The following is a 20320-nucleotide window of genomic DNA, read 5'->3' as shown; positions in this document are numbered from 1 at the left end:
CAAGGCTAGAAACTTGAGTACGCAGTTTTCCAATTTTTTTGTTTGGTTTGCCCTTAAAATATTCGCAATTGCAGCATGTTTCATCATAGCACTTAGTTCGAATACATCAAAACTGGCACCTGGTCTTGTCCGAGCGCATAGCCAGTTCGACTGTCCAACGAAGCTTCTTAACCGTCTTTTTCTTTAGATATAAGATCGTCTTTCTGTGACGAGCAACACTGTCTAGATAAGGTTCAAGGTTACTCCAGGCCTATTCTGCTTAATTTAGCCTACATATGTAAACATATGTAGCCTACATATGTAAAGGCCCCAAAGTCTGACTTCCATCTTAAATTCCCCTTTAATCGTATTTATATCAAATTGCTCAAATTTCACCGAACCTCCCCAGAGAAAATCACTGGATGGATCATAAAGATGATTGAAAGAAAGAAAGAAAGGAAGACTCTAGGAGAGGGATACATCATCCATGGCAAACTAAGAAAGTTAAGGACAGTGTCAAATTTAACAAAAAAGTGCACAAAACTGCAAAGCTTAGTGGTAAGTTTGAACAAATTTTAGAAAGCTGCAAAGAAAGGCCAATAAAATGATGGAGAATTTGGAGCATGAGAGAAAGCCAGCTAGAAATATAAAAACATATCGTAAAATCTCCTAGGAGTGTTTAAAAAGGAAAAGAGTAGCTAAAGTGATCACTTATCCCCAAGAGGGTGAGACTGGGTAATTAACAATGGGAAACAATGAAGTGACGGAACTGCTGAACAGGTGTTTTGTGTTTATCTTCACTGTGGAAGACACAAAAACATCCCAAGAATACTTGAAAATCAAGAGGCAAAAGGGAGGGAGTGGCTCAAAACAATCACAATCACTGGGGAAAAGGGTTTTTTTTATTCACTGGGTGTTGGTGTCGTTGGCTAGGCAAGCAGTTATTGCCCATCCCGAATTGCCCTTGTTCAGAGAGCACTTCAGAGTCAACAACATTGCTGTGGGTCTGGAGTCACATGTAGGCCAAACCAGGTAAGGACAGCAGATTTCCTTCTGTGAACCAGATGGGTTTTTACAACAATCAACAATGGTTTCATGGTCATCGTTAGACTTTTAATTCCAGGTTTTTATTGAACTCAAATTCCACCATCTGTCGTGGCAGGATTCGAGCCTGGGTCCCCAGAGCATTATCCTGGTCTCTGGATTACTAGTCCAGTGACAATACCACTATGACGTTGTCTCTCCCAAAAGGTACTAGTAAAACTATTAGAATTAAGTCTGACAAGTCCCCTGGGCCCAATGGCCTGCATCCTAGGGTCTTAAAAGAAGTGACTGCAGAGATAGTAGGTGCATTGTTTGTGATCTTCCAAAATTCTCTATATGCTGGAAAGGCAGGTTGTTAAATCACAAATTCAAGAAAGGAGGGAGACAGAAAGCAGGAAACTATAGGCCAGTTAGCTGATCAAAGGGAAAATACTAGAATCCATTGTTAAGGAGGTAATAGCAGGACATTTAGAAAAATCATAATGCAATTAGGCATAGTCAACATGGTTTTTGTGAATGGGAAATCATGTTTGACCAATTTGTGTACTTGGATTTCCAAAAAGCATTCAATAAGGTACCACATTAAAGGTTACTTCACAAAATAAGAGCTTGTGTACACAGCAACATATTTGTATAGACAGAAGATTGGTTAGCTAAAAGGAAGCAGTGAGTATGAATAACTAGGTCATTTTCGGGTTGACAAGCTATTACTAGTGAAATGCCACAGGGATCAGTGCTGGGTCTCAAATATTTACCATCCATATTAATGACTTGGAAGAAGGGACTGAATGTACAGCAGCCAAAAATTTGGCAGATGGAGCATAATGTGGAAAAAAATAAACTTGTCCACTTTGGCAGGAAGAGTAAAAAAGCAGTATATTATTTAAATAGAGAGAGACTACAGAACTCTATAGTAGAGGGACCTGAGTGTCCTGGTACGTGAATCACAAAAAGTTAGTATGCAGGTACAGCAGGTGATTAGGAAGGCAAGTGAAAACGTCGGCATTTATTGCAAGGGGAATCGAATATAAAAATAGGGAACTGTTGCTACAGCTGTACAGGGTCTTAGTGAGATCATATCTGGAGTACTGTGTATAGTTTTGGTCTCCTCACTTAAAAAATGATATAATTGCTTTAGAAGCTGTTCATAAAAAGTTCGCTTGACCGATTCCTAGGATGAAGGGGTTATCTTATGAGGAAAGGTTGAACAGGTTGGGCCTATATCCACTGGAGTTTAGAAGAATGAGAGGCGATCTCATTGAAAGATAAGATCCTGAGGGCACTTCACAGGGTGGATGTTGAGTGTCTAGAATTAGGTGACCCAGTTTAAAAATGAAGGTCTCCAATTTAAGACTGAAATGAGGAGAAGTTTTTTTTCTCTCAAAGGGTTATGAATTATGTTCCAGAGAGCAGTGAAGGTTGAGTCATTGAATATATTCAAGGCTGAGATAGATAGATTTTTGATTGACAATGGAATCAAGGCTTGTGGGGAGGGCAGGCAGGGAAAGTGAAGTTGAGGCCACCATCAGATCAGCTATGATCTTATCAAATGGCGGGGTAGCTCAAGGGTCTGAATGGTCTACTCCCGCTTCTAGTTCTTGTGAGAGCTTCCTTTGTGGTACCAATAGAATATTGCTGAATCTGCTTTCAGTTGGGTACAGCCTACTTTCAGCAAGACAGACCTAACCGAGAAATACCTTATTTGTTTCAATTCCACAGCTTCCCTTCTACATCACTTGCATCTTTGGGCGATTTCAAAAACATTTTTCCCTAATTTTTTTCTTCCTGAAAAATGTAGCTTTTACATTAATTAACCTACATTCCCAAAAATATGTGGCCAATAGAGCTCAGAAAATTTCCAAGGTTACTTTTCCCATTGTAGAGGAGTCCACTGTAACATCTTGACCTCTAAGGATCGCTTCGAAATCCTAAGGCACTAGTCTCTCTATAGCCTCATAAGTCCCACTCGGGGAATTTTTTCCATACATATCCATCTATGAATAAGGCTGGCAGTCTCCTTTCTGGCACTTCAACAGTAAACACCAAACTCCTTCCAACTAATCAACTCTTTTTCTTTTGCCTCTCTTACTAATTTATCTTCTAATTTGTTGGCAGCCAGCAAAACATCCCCTCTAAGGACTTATACTTCTATTAGTCTCCTTTATTTGTTCAATAATTTTTGTTCTATTGCATAATCTAGTCAAATTATAGCCTCTATTTGCACTTCTGTGTCTTTCTGGACTACTACCACATGCCTTTCAAAATCTATCAAAGTCTGGCCATGACCTGTAGGCATCTAATAGATCATCTTTTTTGTAAATTTCATCCAGAAGCTTAATAGAGGGTCCAACCCATCATCAGTATCCAACTGTGGGCATCCAGCTCACAAAATGCTTTCTTCTGATTTTACTTTTGTTAGGAAGCGACAATGCCAAGGCCATACTTCTGTTTTCTTTTCAGTAAGGATTATATAACACGTGTCCACATGTGCACTTAGCTTTCTGCTGGTCATAAAGTTCAGATTCAGAGAACATCAGTGGGTAATCATACTCTGATACTTGCTTTCAGCCATTCTTCACAAAAGTAACTCAGATTACCATCTTCTATCTGAAAAAAAAATCTTAGTTTTCAATCTTCATCTTTAAGCAACCATCCTCTGCTACCACAGTAATTCATTCTGAAGCCAGATGGTGAAATAGGAAATCAGATTTTCATTTACTATCAGATTTATTTACAGGGTGTAACATTACAAATGTCTGCCAACTCCTTAACCAAACCCAGTGTCCCATAAGTCTCTCTTTGTATTTACTCAAGATACTTAATTAATCAATGCCTCTACCTGTTTATCCTTAATCTTAGTAATACAATTATTTACATACCATTAACAGAAGAGTGAGGGCATTCCCCCAGTATCCAGCCATAAGTTGCCCCTCAAATAACTTTATCAAAACAGATTAATTGCGTTCATATTACTAATGTGCAACCTTGTTGTGAACAAATTGGCTGCCATATTTTGCTTACATAAACCAGTAGCTACATGTCAAGGAATAATTACTGGTCCTGAGGACATGCAAGCTGCTTTATAAATTCAAAATGAGCAGCAGAATGTTACTGCATAAACATGGAAAATGGTAGTCACAGGGACTGTCATTACTGCATCAGTACATACCAAATATAAATCCACACACACCAGTGTCACAGATGGTACTGAAACATTTAAAATGTAGTCCAATAATGACCATAAAATACAATGCAAAGGTCAGGATAGTGGATTTTCGCAATCAAAACATTCAAGGCCAACAATCTGATCAATTCATTATAATATTAATACAGCAACAAAGGAAAACAGCACTGAAATGTTTTCAGTCCCCGAATGTGATTCTTGTAAATAAAAACATTTCAAAACTTATGCAACATACTTCTGTTTTAATTTTCTACCTCAAATTACTCAGGAGGGCCTCCCTCATTCAAAACTAACATACTGCTGGCCCATTAGGTTGGCTGAGACATAGGCCCACTTGCAGTCCCTTCCCTTTTCAAAATGATTAAAATTGTAAGGATGCTTCTGGAGACAGTGCTGTAATATAATTAGTGCATTAACTGATCATATCAAGCCTTGACTTTGAAATCAACTTTAAAAACATCAAAAACAGGTAAATAGATAAAAGCTTAACAAATGGAAGGAGAAAGGCTTCACTGCAACTAATTCCACTTCTTAAAAACAAAAGTGATAATTCATCAAGAAAAATGGTCACAGAAACTAATGAATACCCAAGATTCTTCAATGAAAAGTTAAAGATTTCAGCTAAAGAAATATCATTGAACTGAACATAAGAGCTAGAGTTGGCCATGCAGCTCCAAGGGGTTATTCCATCATTCAATTAGATCATCGCTAATCTGCACCTCAAATCCATTTATCTACCCTTAAAGGCAAAGCATTCTAACAATATCAGTCTTCAAAATTTGAAATGATCCAGCACCCATAGCCTTGGTGGGGAGAGCATTCCAGATTTCCACTACTATTTGTGTGTAGAAGTGCTTCCCAATTTCACTCCTAAATGGCTGAGCTCTAACTTTAAAATTACGCCATCTTGTTCTGGATTCCCCACCAGAAGAAACAGTTACTCTGCAATTACGGTATCAAATTCCTTTCTCAATTTAAACACTTCAAGTAGATCACCCATCAACTTTCTAAACTCAAAGGAATACAACTAAGTTTAAAAACCTATTCTCATAATTTACCCCTTCAAAACCTGGTATCAGTCTTGTTAATCTGTGCTGCAAAGCCTCTCCAAGGCCAATGCAACCTTCCTAATGTGCAGTGCCTATAACTGAATGCAGAATTACAATACAGTCTAACCAAGGCCCTGTAAAACTGACACATAGCTGGTTGCTCTGTGATCCAGCCCATATGATCAAAGCCAACATTGTGTTAGCCTTCTTGATCAGTTTTTGCAACTGTACACTGGTTTTTAGTAGTTTGAGTTTATGGCCTGTAGATCTCTTTCCTTCTCCATAGCTTCTAGTTTCTCAACATTAACAAATATTCTGATTTGCTTTTCTTAGATCCAAAATGGATAATCTCACACTTCCCCACATTGGAACTCCATCAGTTTTGCCCTCTCATGTAAACTGTCTATATCGCTTTGTAACTTTCTGCTCCCATCTACACAATTTTTGTTAGATTAAAAGGAAATCAAAATGCAGGGCAAGTCCTTTTTGCAAAGTGCTTTCCCATTTTTTTTAAAAAGGTCAAATCACCCTCTTACAAGGAAACTTTGATTGCACAAACTTTAAAAAAGGATCAATTTTATAGCCACCATAGACACTGCAATTGGGGTCTCTATGATAGGTCACTTTGTGTACCCCACAGTATTTGTATTGCAAACAGTGGGACACAACTCCAAACTAGCACGAGCGCCATTCTGGGACCACTGCTCCTACAAAACCATACAAAAGGAGTGGCATGCACTCCCAAACGCTGGGCATCAATGGCTTTGTGAACAATTCAGTACAAAACAGACAATGCAGTTGAAAAATATTCAGTTACACGCTGGATACAAGTCAAGTGGAGCCTGAATGCAATTTCATTCTCGTTAGTTATCCAGAAATCAAAGACTACATTTAAAACATCTGCTTACTGCTGGAAAAGTCTCCTACCCTCACAGATGATTAGCAGTCAAACCACCGACGTTCTGGATTTACAACATCTCCAACCAGTCTGCATTTGCTATAATTGACGAGGTTACAATTGCCGGTTTTCAAAAATAATATTGTGGAGATAGAAATAAGTGTAAGTAAGGAGGCTGAAGCAGCAGCAATATGCAAATGCAAATCGTTGTGGAGAAAACCTAATTTTATATTGGAGAGCTAGATATAGTGAGGAAAGAGGAAAGATAGGGGTTGGTGAGAGGAGGCAACCAGTCCAATATCTGAATATTTAACTTGAGGCAAAAGGAAGTTCTCAAAGAGGCAGAAATGAACACAATTGTTTTCTCCAGCCAGACACATTTATAGCCTTATTGTAAACATTCAGCAAGACTTAAAGTTTATTGGACACAGCTTTCCAATTTCCTACCTTGTGGCAAACTTCAGTCTTTATCTCTTTCATAGCACGCTCTGAGAAAACACAGCCACAGGCACGGAGGTAGCAAAATCTGTAAAGAAATCAGTGAGATTACTAATGACAGCAGTGAACCAACCTCAGACCTTGTTTAACTTGACCTAGATTCTAAATGCAGAGGTAAAGAGGGAGATGGCATGGGGGAGATGGAAGGGGCGCATGGGGGAGATGGAAGGGGCGCATGGGGGAGATGGAAGGGGCGCATGGGGGAGATGGAAGGGGCGCATGGGGGAGGGGTGTTGGCAGGAAGACAACACAGGGGTGTACAGGGAGACACATGGTGGGAGGGGAAGACAGCACGGGAGGGGAGAGGGGGAATGCTGCTAATATCCAGCAGTTTTAACTGATATAGTTGTCGATTTCACTGTCCTTCTGCACAATAATTGGTTGATAAACACTTCTGAACACAAGTCTCCCAGATCGCCTCCATTGGGAGTAGGTCACTGGAGTTCTGCTGTTAATCAGTTGATAATCTGTTCAAGTGACCTTCCAGTTAATGTTGACTCAAACTTTCCCTCTTTCACTCTCTAATAAACAGATGAATACCAGAGGACAAACCTCCTGGTTTATCAAAAAATTGCAGATATCAAGATGGAGATATAGGAACAAATATTCCAAATATCTGGACAAATTGATTTTGAAACTTTGGGTCCTTTGTCACCACAGTAATAATCACCATCTAACTGTTTCCCAGAATGGCAGCAATGGTGAAATAGCAGCAGAACGAAACTAACCATACAGGAAAAAAATGAGATAGCAGAAAGAAGCATTTTAGGTTGCACTCAGAGTAAACTCAAGGGAAGCACTGCAGACTTAAGGGCAGGCAGAATGCCTTCTTTAATGGTCATTAAAAGTTGTCCTGGCAGAAGATTTTTTCATTTTGTACAAAATCCAAACATTTATCTAGTTTACAACCCATTAATTAAATGTATTTGCATTTAAACGCATTAGTCACATTCATTTGTGCCTACAATTCTCACCAGTCATACAGGCCAGATGTCAAAGATAAATAAAATTCAAACAACTCACTTCTGTCGTCCATTCATTTCCAAGCCAACCACGGGACAGATGAAAACAGCTCGCTGCAGATCCTCAAACTTGTCACCTTTGGTGTTGGCCTTGTCACCTTTCCAGGCTGGATTGTCAGTCAAATTTAGCTCCTTCACATCCTGAGGATCAAACAAAGCACAGCAAAACAAGTCACAATATCGTGTTCCAATAAACTTCATCTGGGCAGGTGGAATTGATTGCTTTGTCTTGGTGCGCAGTTTGACTTCAGGTCTTGAGACAGAATGCATTTTAAAATCCATATCCACCTCAGAGCATCTTGGCTCAAATTAACAAAGTTTATCTCATTAACTCATTGATGCCCTGAGAACATATGGCCACAGAGGTAGATTTTAAATTAATCTTCAGGGGGAAAAAATGCTATCCCCCATGGTGCACTGTTAAAAGAAAAAAAATCAACAGGGAACCGTAAAGAACCTATCTTTATTTTTCTTGGACTGCAGTTTAAAATTGGACTGTGGCTTTATAAACTACCACGGCTGCAGTTGAAAGACATGCTGACTCGAGCAGGATGAGGAATATACAATGTTGCTATCTCCTGGAACAGCGTGTGCCAGGTTGGGCAAAATGGTGCCAGAAAGGGGAACTGCCTAGCAACAACATTTTATCTGGATCCTGATCAGGTGACCAAGGTTTTGTGTGATAGCAGGGAGCAGAGAAATCCTAGCCTATAAAGAAAACACATTTAAAACCTCTCTCTCCTGTGTGTGTAAGATTCCAGTAAATCTATAAGGCGAGCTAGCTGGCTTTTTCTTCATACCTCTGTAACCTGCACTCTCTGAAAAATCCCGTCAAGAAAAAAATCACAATTAAAGACATCGAAAGGCAAGTTTTCAACCAGTGAACTACAGACTGAAAGTGCTGAAAGACCATCTTGTGTCATTAATAATGAACTGCAAAGAATTTGGGAAGACATCAGTCAAAATCAACCCATCTAATCCCGAACTCTGGATTGGTGCTATTGAACTGATTTATCTCACCCTTAAAATCCATGTTTTGTATGTCATGTGTGCGCGTGTGTAGGGCTGCATGTTTGTGTATAGGGGTTAAGAAGGGGTAGAGTTTAAGTTATAAAGTTAAAAATTAGCAGTTCATATTTATTTCTTTTGCCAATAGTTAAAGACGATTTGTTTAATAAATAGTTATTTATTTATTAACTTTACAAACCTGGTGCTCGTATTCTGTTAAATTAAACAGTTAGGTAGAATTGGGCAATTTGGTAGTCTAATCAAACTTTTCACATTTGTCTCAGCTCGGGGAGCAGTGGGGCTTGTTATTACAGTGCACTAATCCCATTGAGTCATGACAGAAACCAAACAGCTTGTCAGATGGAAACACAAATAACCATCACAGAAAGGTGAAAAAGACCCCTTGGCAGTTTTGGCTGTAAGCCAGGTGAAACATTGCCTAAATCCAAATAGAAAACATACAGAATGGAAGCTGTCACCATTAAGGGAAGTAACGCCTGAGAACGGGCATCATATGAGGGCAGGGAGGAAGCTCTAGAATACCAAATGCAGAATACTTGCATAGGAGGTCTGACTTGCAGACTAAGCAGAATGACTACAACATAAAGGACTTGGCAACGAGACAGAAAATATTCAATGTTAAACATGATGGCTGAAATGGAGCAGCATTAGTAGATTGTACATTAGCACAATGCCCAACTCCACTGGGATGTGAATCCAGCTCAGACTATTGAAATGAAGGTTGTTGCTCTGTCTCTATGTCTATCTCTCTCTCTGGTGCCTGCAAAAGTTCTATATAACATGAGTATGAATTTTCTCAGCCCCAAGTTTAAGTGGGTATGGACTCAGCAGAAATGTGCTGTTTCAATATTAATTGGCAATTTAATTCAGATAAGTCATCAGGATCTTACATTAGGATAATGGTAATCTTAAACTACTGCAAAGCCACATTCCTAAACAAGAGCAAAGAGTTTTTAATTGTTTCTACATTGTTACTGACTACTGTCATGGGTGATTCAACTGGTTAAGTAAGACAGCACTGAAACACTGGCTCACTTCAAACCATATTAACATTCTTTTTTCAATTATCAAACATGCCTTTACTTCCTGAAGAACCTTCAATTGTTCAATGACCTTCACAACAACTTCCAAGTACCACCTCTCAATACTGAGAAATACCTGCTCAAAAGCCACAGAAATGTTTTTTTCTACTCCCAAGGCTTTGATTTATTTAACTCAGCATGAACATCTTGTCAGCAAATCCATGTTTTATTTTGAAGTCCTGCAACCTATACAGAAACATCATGAAACAGGCAAACGGCTCCAGAAACATGGCATTCTTTCCTATTATTGCTAGTTATTTCCAAAACTGAGCTATTTTGTCCTTTGAATAACATGAAGGGGTCACTTTCAGATACCAGGCATTTTCCTCTTTTTTCTACCTCACTGCTTGTTCAAGCCTCTTCAATATCACTCCTATTCATTCAGATTGATCTCCAAACAACCCCATTACCTTACTTGCCCTGATGCAAGTCTTAGTTTGGAATTTTACAGGTTCCTGAAATTGCTGTTCCCACAATCACCTTATCCAAACACAGGGCAGGACCAGAAAGTTGAAGTGACTTGCGCCGCAGAACGGGGAGGGCAATCATGTGCACCCTGCCTCAATGCTTATGCATACACACGGTTCGTGTCAAGTCGCTTGGCGGGGCAGGCAGAAAGTCAGCTTCTCTGCCTCATGTCCGGACACCATATTTAAAAAGCACCCAGAGAGCCAATCATTAACAGCGCCAGGACCCTGGAACAAAGATGAGCAGCAGAAGGCAGCAAGCTCCAGCCCCACGGTTTAGCAATGCCTCCCTGGAGCATCTCCTCTAGGCCACCAAGGAACAGCAGGATGTCCTGTTCCCAAAGGATGGCAGTAGGGGGCCCACCTGACTGACCACGGCAACCTGGGAGGAGGTCATCAGAGAGGTCAATGCCAGTGGGGTCCAGAGGAGGATCACCCTACAGTGCCACAAATGGATGAATGATCTCATCCGCTCTGCTAGGGAAGGTGAGCCCCAAACTCTCCCAAATCACATCACCACTCATTTTGTGCTTCTGTTATGGGATGCGGGCATCACTCTCAAGGCCAGCATTTCTGTTGTCCATCCCTAAATGCCCTTGAGATGGTGGTAGGCTTCTGTCTTAATGAAGTGCTGCAGTCCACGTGATGTGCAGGATTGACCCAGCCACAGTGAAGGCATAACCATGGGGTGTGAAGTAGAGGGTAACTTGCAGGAGGTGCAGTTCCCATGCATCTGCTGCCCTTGTCTTTCTAACTGGTAGAGTTTGGGATTGGAGGGTGCTATTTTAAGAAACCTTGGTGACTTGATGCTTGCATCTTGTACTTGGTACACACTGCTGCCACTGTACATCAGAGGTGGAGGGAGTGAATACTGAGGTGGATGGGGGATCAATCAAGCAGCCTGCTTTGTCCTGGATGGTGTCCAGCTTCTTGAGTGTTGTTGTAGCTGCACTCATGCAGGGATGTGGAGAGTATTCATCACACTCCTCCCTTGTGCCATGTGCATGGTGGTCAGGTTTTGGGGAATCAGGAGGTCGGTTATTACAGCCTATGGCCTGGTCTTTCATCATAAGTGCTCACAATCCAATTATCCGCCTTTATGCAGGAGAAAACGGCCTACAACAGGAGGGAGGGGGAGTTGCCTAAGCTCAGGACCCTAAATTTGAGTAGCAGTCTGCTGAGCTAGCAGAGGAGGATTGCAGCCATCTCTGTGCTACGGATGAGGTTGGCCTCCCCCAGGCATCTAATGTATAATTCTGAGAACCTCACAGAATCAAGATGATTGAGGGGGGGTCAACACTTGAGCCAGCCTATGCAGTCAGTCATTCTCTCTGCTCTAGGTGCCAACAGGAGGTCAGGCCCTGCATCAGAAGTGAGCCCCAGGCCACAGAATACCCCGGAATAAGACGAAGACCACTTCACACCTGCAGAGCCATCACAGCGTTCACCTGCACCCTCCACCAGCTCAGAGAGACACATCTTGGTGGCTTATATATCTTGTTTATGTTCAGGCTCACATTCTGGTGGTCACCTTACAGACACATGTCAACAGCAGGAGGCAGTGACAGGCAAGGTCTCTGGCACTCAGAGGAGTGCTGGAGAAGAGGCCCCTGCTAAGTCTGAGTCAGATGATGAGCCTCTGGAAGCAGCCAAAGAGACACAGGGAACATCAGGCAGGGCTATAAGAGGCCATCAACAGAGTGGCACAAGAGACGAAGGAGTATGTCTGAGAGTTCTTGCAGCTCCAGTATGCGAGTGCATGGAAATCCCCATGGGGAGGATGACAGACGCCATGGAGATCCTGGTCCAGTGGAATGCACAATTTCTTCCAGATTTGGGCTTAGACCTGCACTTCATTGCTCTAGCTATGGTTGTGCTTTTGCAATGGCTATGCAAGAAGGGGATGGGGTACCTCGACTTCTCTCCAGGTGCTCCTTCGGGATGGGTCCTCGTGCACCCAAAGGGAGGAGGAGCGTTCTGGGGACACTCTGGGGGCATCCACCCAGGACCCTCCAAGGGTGTCCAGGTGTACTCAATCCCCTCTGCCTGTGAACCCATCAGCTCCAGCTTCTGAGGCCTCAGAGGGTGGACCTGCTCCTGAGCAGGAGACTCAAAGAATGCCAGGGCCCTCCAGGCCTCGGACTTCCAGAGGGCACCCACCAAAGTCATCACAGACAAGAAGACATGGTAGTTGGCAGGCTGCCTCTACCTCTGCTGCAGATGTCAGGAACGTACCCAGACGACAGGGTAGAGTGGGGAAAATTAAGAAGTTTTAAATTAACACTGGCGGCGCAGGTGTACAATCATTGTATATCATTTTGGCACTTGTAAATATATGTTAGCATGCACTAATTGGAAGCCTCCTGAATTCATTCTTGCTGCTAATTGTTTTAGTGGTCATGTGCACTCCACCCCTTCCAGGGTAACCAAGGGCGGGTCATCCTCCCCTAAGACTTGGCTGCATATGGAGACATTGCTCTTTGACAAGGGTGATGATAGCCATTTGCAAGAGGCCACTCACACTATTATGTTTGTCACCACTGCCCTTGAGACTCTATAGAGACACCTCATTATAATGGAAAGATTAACCACATGAGCGCTTGTCAGGCAGGTCCATTCCCCGGCAGAATGGAAGTCTGCAGTCACGAGTTAGCTGCTATTCACCTGCTTGCCCCTTGAAGGAATCCCCCTCCATCCCCCCCTAACTCTGACTGGAGTCGAAGGCAAATCGCTCAAAGTGAACGGCAACACTACACCTTGCTGAGATCTCATTGTAATGAGAACCCTCTAGCCGCTGTATTGGCTTCACCAGACATTGAGGATTTGCAAAGCAAAAAGCTCTCAAGCGGACATGATTATTAGGATATCCCTTTAGTTGTCCAGTTGTGCTGATCTTCAGCTCCACCTACCTGGGAAGGCCCTCCCCTCAGCTTGATTTTTTGCGTTGGACATCGAGGTTGTTGCCTCGGTGTTGAGCTGCCTCTATCTCAGGATGGTGCATGTCACGTATTAGACTGTCTCTACTTCCTTTTCCCCTCCTCCCGTCACCCACTAATCTTCCCCCATCACCACTGAACCCCTCCACGTGACTTTCACTCGCCCCTCGTTAACCCTCGAGTCTCATGAGGGTGAGGGGGTAGGGTGGCAGATCAGTGGGTATGGGGGTAGGATGGGTGTGGCACTTGGGCGGGTGAGTGTGAGAGGAGCACCCTGGGACAGGCAGTCAGCAGCATCTAGAGGAGAATGCGAGAGCAGGACCCTGGGACAGGCAGTCAGCAGCACCTAGAGGAGAGTGCGAGAGGAGGACCCTGGGCAAGCAGTCAGCAGCACCTGAGAGTGAGAGAGGACCCTATGACAGGCAGTCAGCAGCACCTAGAGGAGAGTGTGAAAGGAGGAGTCTGGGACAGGCAGTCAGCAGCACCTAGAGGAGAGTGCGAGAGGAGGAACCTGGGCAGGCAGTCAGCAGCACCTGAGAGTGAGTGAGGAGGACCCTGGGACAGGCAGTCAGCAGCACCTAGAGGAGAGTGCGAGAGGAGGACCCTGGGCAGGCAGTCTGCAGCACCTGAGAGTGAGTGAGGAGGACCCTGGGCTGGCAGTCAGCAGCACCTGAGAGTGAGAGGAGGACAACCCTGTGACAGGCAGTCAGCAGCACCCAGAGGATCCAGTCTATCTAGAGGATTTAGCATCTAGTCTATACTCAAGTAGGAGTAAGGGTAAAATAAAAGCAAGGGTCCACATTCCATTTAGTTAAGATATGTCCGGGGAGCTCAGTCCTGTGATTTGCACATCCCGTGCTATGTGGGAAATCCTAGACGCTCCTGGCGGTCTGGATGACCATGCGTGCAGGAAGCAACTCTGGAGCAACTCGAGCTCTGGATTTTGGAGCTTGAGAAGCATCTAGGGGACTACGATGCATTCACGAGACTGGGAGGTTTGTGGATAGCACGTTTCAGGATGTGGTCACCCTGCAGCTTAAGGAAGGGCAAGCAGAGGGGGAATGGGCGACCACCAGACAAAAGAAGGGGACCAGGCAGGTAGTGAGGGAACCCCCCGAGTGCATCTCGCTCGCAAACCGTTTTTCGGCCTTGGAAAATGGTGAGAATGACCATTCCTCTGTGGAGGCCAACAATGACAAAGGCCATGGCACTGTGGGTGGTCCAGGTGCTCAGGACAGGTGGAAGAAGCGTGGAAGGGCAATAGTGGTAGGGGATTCATTGTTGAGGGGAGTAGACAGGCGCTTCTGCGGCCATAGACGTGACTGCAGGATGGTATGTTGCCACACGGGTGCCAGGATCAAGGATGTTATGGAACGGCTATAGGACATTCTGAAGGGGGAAGGTGAATAGCCAGAGATCATGGTCCATGTTGGGACCAATGACATAGGAAGAAAGAGAAATGAGGTCCTGCAAGCACACTTTAGGGAGTTAGGTAGGAAATTGAAAAGCAGGATTTCAAAGGTAGTAATCTCCAGTTCACTCCCAGTGCCACGCAGTAGTGAGTATAGGAACAGAAGGATAGAGTAGATGAATGCATGGCTGGAGAGATGGTGCAGGAGGGAGGGCTTTAGATTCCTGGGACAGTGGGACCGTTTCTTGGCAAGGTGGGACCTGTACAAGTTGGACAGGTTACATCTGAACAGGAATGGGACCAACATCCTCGCAGGGAGGTTTGCTAATGCTTTTGGGACGGATTTAAACTAAATTGTCAGGGGAATGAGATCCTGAAAAGTAGTTCAGAGGGGAGAGAAGGTGAGATGGAATTAGAAGTTAAAATGCTAGTATGAGAGCCTGGAAGGCAGAAGAAACATAGGCTAGATAGAAAAGAAGCGAGTTTAGCTAAATGGAATACATTTTAATGCAAGGAGCCTGAAGAATAAGACAGATGAGCTGAGGGCACAGCTAGGCACATGGAAGTATGATATCATAGCTATGACTGAGACTTGGCTAAAAGAAGGGCAGGATCAGCAGCTCAACATTCCCGGTTATAGGGTATTCGGACGAGGTAGAGGAGGGGTGGTGCAATATTGATCAAGGAATCAATTATAACAGTGAGGATATCTTGGAAGGATCATCAAGTGAAGCCATATGGGCAGAAGTAAAAAACACAAAAGGGGCAAACACGGTGTTGCGGTGTGTACTATAGGCCCCCCATCTCAGGGAGAGATAGAGGATCAAATATGTAATGAAATTTCAGAGAAGTGTAAGAATAATAGGGCAGTAATTGTAGGGGATTTTAACTACCCAAATATTATCTGGGATAGTTTTATTGTGCAAAGTAGGAAGGGAGCAAAATTCTTAAATTGCATCCAGAACTTTTTTAGCCAGTACATAGAAAATCCAACAAGGGAGGGGGCAGTTCTGGACTTAATATTCCGAAATAAGCCCGGGAAGGTGGGAGGCATATCAGTAAGGGAGCATTTTGGAGATAGTGACCTAACTCAGTTAGATTTAGGATAGTTATGGAAAAGGATAAGGTTGGGCCGAGAATAAAAGTTCTAAACTGGGGAAAAGCTAATTTTACTAAGATGAGATGCGATTTGGCCCAAGTAGACTGGGAGCAGCTACTTGCAGATAAAACTGTGTCAGAGCAGTGGGAGGTATTCAAGGAGGAAATAGCGAAAATACAGAGCAAATATGTTCCCGTAAAGGCAAAAGGGGGGACCAAGTCCAGAGAACCCTGGATGTCAAGGGACATAAAGGTTAGGATTAAGAAAAAAAAGCTTATGGAAGATACCAAGGGCTCAATATGGCAGAGTCCTAGAGGAGTATAAAACGTGCAGAGGGAAACTTAAAAGGAAATTAGGGAAGCTAAGAGAGTGCATGAGAAAGCATTGGTGGGTAGAATAAAAGGAAAACCCTAAAGGAATTTTTAATATATAAAGGGTAAGAGAATAACTAGGCAAAGAGTAGGGCTGATTAGGGACCATTGAGATAACCTGTGTGTGGACCTGGAAGATGTGGGTACAGTCCTCAATGAATACTTTACATGGGTCTTCACAATGGCAAAGGACGATGCAGATATAGACATCAGGGTGGAGGACTGTGAAATATTAGAGGATATTAACATAGAGAGAGAGGAGGTACTAGTGGGTTTAGCAGCCTTAAAAGTGGATAAATCCACAGGCCCAGGTGAGATGTAACCCAAGCTGTTGAGGGAGGCAAGGGAAGAGATATCGGGGGTCCTGGCAGTAATTTTCAAATCCTCTCTGGCCACAGGTGAGGTGCCAGAGGACTGGAGGATTGTTAACATTGTCCCATTATTAAAAATGAGAGGAAGAGATAGACCAGGAAATTACAGGTCAGTCAGTCTAACCTCGGTGGCAGGTAAGTTACTAGAAAGAATTCTGAGGACAGAATATAGCTGCACTTGGAGAGATATGGATTATTCAGGGATAGTCAGAATGGATTTTTTAAGGGAAGGCCGCGTTTGACAAATTTGATCGAATTTTTTGAGGAGATTACCAGGAGTGTTGAAGAGGGTAATGCATTTGATGTAATCTACATGGACTTTAACAAGGCTTTTGATAAAGTCCCTCATGACAGGCTGGTCAAGAAAGTAAGAGCCCATGGGATCCAAGACAAAGTGGCATGTTGGATCCAAAATTGTCTGAGAAGCAGGAAGCAGAGGGTGATGGGAGAGGGATGTTTCTGTGACTGGAAGTTAGTTTCCAGTGGGGTTCCACAGGGCTCTGTGCTGGGGCCCTTGCTGTTTGTGGTGTACATAAATGATCTGGACTTAAACGTAGGGGGTATGATCAAGAAGTTCACGGATGACATGGAAATTGGTAGGGTGGTAAACAGTGAGGAGGATAGTCGTTAACTGCAGGAGGATATCAATGGACTGGTCAGATGGACAGAGTAGTGGCAAATGTAATTCAACTCAGAAAATTGAGAAGTAATGCACTTGCGGAGGCTAACAAGGCAAGGGATTACATTATGAATGGTAGGACCCTGGAAAGTATTGAAGATCAGAGGAACCTTAGTGTGCATATTCAGAGATCCCTGAAGGTAGCAGGGCAGGTAGATAAGGTGGTTAAGAATGCATATGGGACTCTTGCCTTTATTAGCCAAAGCACAGAATACAAGAGATGGGAGGTTATGCTGGAACTGTATAAAATGCTGGTTAGGCCACAACTGGAGTACAGTGGGTAGTTCTGGGCACTACATTATAGTGTATAGTACAAGGGTGATTGCACTGGAGAGGGCGCAGAGGAGATTTACCAGGATGCTGCCTGGGCTGGAGGGTCTGGGGTATGAGGGAAGATTGGATAGGCTGGAGTTATTTTCCTCGAAGCAGCAAAGGTTGAGAGGGTACCTGATAGAGGTGTTTAAGATTATGAGGGGCATAGATAGGGTGGAGAGGAAGGCATTTTTTTCCTTTAGTAGAGGAGTCAATAACCAGGGGGCATAGATTTAAGATAAGAGGTAGAAGGCTAAGGGGAGTTGAGGAGAAATTTTTTTTACCCAGAGGGTGATGGGATTTTGGAACTCACATTCTAAAAGGGTGGTTGAGTCAGAAACTCTCATAACATTTAAGAAGTGTTTAGATATTCACTTGCATTGCCATAGCCTCCAGGGCTATGGGCCAAGCGCTGGAAAATGGGATTAGTGTAGTCAGATCTTTGTTGACCGGTGCAGACACGATGAACCGAACCACCTCCTTCTGTGCTGTAGACATCTATGAAGTGAGAGGGAGCGTGGCAGATAAGTAGGTGAGGGGGTAGGGCGTAAGTGGGTGGGTGAATGGTAGGTAGGTGGGTGAGGGGTAGGGCAGCAGCTAAGTGGGTGATGGGGTAGTCGAATGGTCAGGTGGGTAGTCAGGTCAGTGGGGGTAGTCAGGTAGTTGCCGGGGGCTAGCTGGAGGGTAGTGGAGTAGTCAGGTCAAGTGGGTAAGGAGGTGGTAACCAATAGTCAGGGATGGGTAGGGGGGGCTGTTGGGTGGTCCGAGGTAGTCAGGGGGTCGGGGGGGTGTGGTTAGTTGGGTGGGGGGCAACTGAGGTTATAGTCGAGATGAATAGTCAGCTGGTCAGGGTAGGGGCGTCAGTGGTTTAGTTACCAAAGAGTTAGAACTGGTTTTAATCCTTCTAGCATTTCCTTCATAACTACTCTGGTAAGGAAGTCGGAACCATCCAAAGTCCCCAATCTCCAACTCTTAAGTTAGAATTTCAGAGGGTTCCAGACACAGGGGAACTGCCCATGGGAACAAACTTCCCGGACAATTCCCACATAGTCTGTGCGGGGAAACCTCTGAGGGGGTCTCCTGGTACATTTTGGGGTACCTTCACGGTATGACCATCCAGAGATCAGAAGTTCTGGGCCCATCGATTGATATGATCAGTAGGTACCCATTATGCAGGTCACAGCCATCTTCCTTGAACAAGGATTTCCCCATGTCGCATCAACACACATCACTGCACAATTCCACTATGTTCTACAAGCTCCATTTACAGGGCAGCATCAAATCCAATGGATAGAACCTTCTCAAATAGCAGGTGTAGAACTTTTTTTTTAACCCAGCCTTTATCCAGATTGACTTTCTTACATACCATCTTTACAGCAATTGACTGGTCAATATAACATTGCAAAACTGGTCAACAAGCTTTAGTATCTGATCTGCCATTAATGCATTTGAATATAGAGCAGAGGCATATGATATGGACAGAGCAGTCAGAGACAGCCGGGAGAGCCTTAATAGCTTTAGAGGTAGATGAGGAAGCAGCAGTAAGAGTAGCCATATGACTGGAAAAGACAAGCTACACTGCTAGGGGCAACAGGTTACAGGAAACAGTGGGATAGGCTTCAACTATATTTTGTTATTAAAATATTTGGTTTGAAATCTAAAGGCTTAAAAGGTTAGAAATAAAAGAAGTGTTCCAATAAAAATTAACAAATAAACAGTTTAAATTTATTGTTGAAAAATGCAGCATGAAAATGTAAAAAAAAATCACCAAGTATTTGAATTGGCAAAGGAAAATACTGTGGACGCTGGAAATCAAACAAGAACAAAAAATGCTGGAAAAACTCAGCAGGTCTGATAGCATCTGTGGAGAGAAAGACAGAGTTAATGTTTCGAGTCCATATGACTCTTCTTCAGAGCTAAAGGGAAGTAGAAATGTGGTGAAATATATACTGGTTAAGCAGGGTGGGACAGATAAGCTGGATCGAAGGCCAGCAATAACTGGAGGCAAAGGAGAGATTGCAAAAGATGTCATAAACAAGTGGGGGCAAAGGAGAGATTGCAAGAGATGTCAAACAAGTGGAGGCAAAGGAGAGATTGCAAGAGATGTCATAAACAAGTGGAGGCAAAGGAGAGATTGCAAAAGATGTCATAAACAAGTGGAGGCAAAGGAGAGATTGCAAGAGATGTCATAAACAAGTGGAGGCAAAGGAGAGATTGCAAAAGATGTCAAACAAGTGGAGGCAAAGGAGAGATTGCAAGAAATGTCATAAACAAGTGGAGGCAAAGGAGAGATTGCAAAAGATGTCATAAACAAAAGGTCAAAGGGGTGTTAATAGTGGTGGTACTGGTTAAAGGAGGTGCTAAGGGTGACATTAGGAGAAGAAAGCAGAATGTGCTAATGACCAGACCAGCGTAAGCACTCTGAAAAGAACAACATGAGCAAGTGACAGATGGCCCTGATGGGGTGGGGGGGAGGGAACAAAAGATCAAAACTAGACTAAAAGCTGGGGATAAAACAATGAATAAAAATGGAAATAAATTTTAAAAACAATAATAAAAATAAGTGGGAAAAAATTTAAAAATAAAAACGAATATTGAAAAAAGGGGGTCAAAAAGGGGGTGAGGGTGGAGGAGAGAGTTCATGGTCTGAAGTTGTAGAACTCAACGTTAAGTCTGGAAGGCTATAAAGTGCCTAATCAGAAGATGAGGTGCTATTCCTCTAGTTTGCATTGAGCTTCACTGGAACATTGCAGCAGGCCAAGAACAGACATGTGGGCATGAGAGCAGGGTGGTGTGCTGAAATGGGAAGTGACAGGAAGGCCTGGATCATGCTTGCGGACAGACCAAAGGCGTCCAGTCACCAGTCTGGTTTTGGTCTCTCCAATGTAC

The 20320-nt window shown here is 43.4% G+C and overlaps 1 protein-coding gene across 1 annotated transcript in view; it reads right to left on the bottom strand.

Annotated features, from left to right (window-relative positions):
- Positions 1-20320, bottom strand: part of rtf2 (replication termination factor 2) — a 171458-nt gene that overhangs the window by 120056 nt on the left and 31082 nt on the right. The window contains exons 4-5 of the mRNA XM_041204081.1: positions 7676-7815; positions 6602-6680 (exon numbers count right to left, since the gene is read on the bottom strand). Of these exons, the coding sequence (XP_041060015.1) occupies positions 6602-6680; positions 7676-7815 (219 nt within the window). The remainder of the gene's footprint in view (positions 1-6601; positions 6681-7675; positions 7816-20320) is intronic.

Source organism: Carcharodon carcharias, chromosome 14 (assembly GCF_017639515.1).
Source record: "Carcharodon carcharias isolate sCarCar2 chromosome 14, sCarCar2.pri, whole genome shotgun sequence".
NCBI classification, from domain to species: Eukaryota; Metazoa; Chordata; class Chondrichthyes; order Lamniformes; family Lamnidae; genus Carcharodon; species Carcharodon carcharias.
This window is presented reverse-complemented; position numbering and strand designations above follow the sequence as displayed.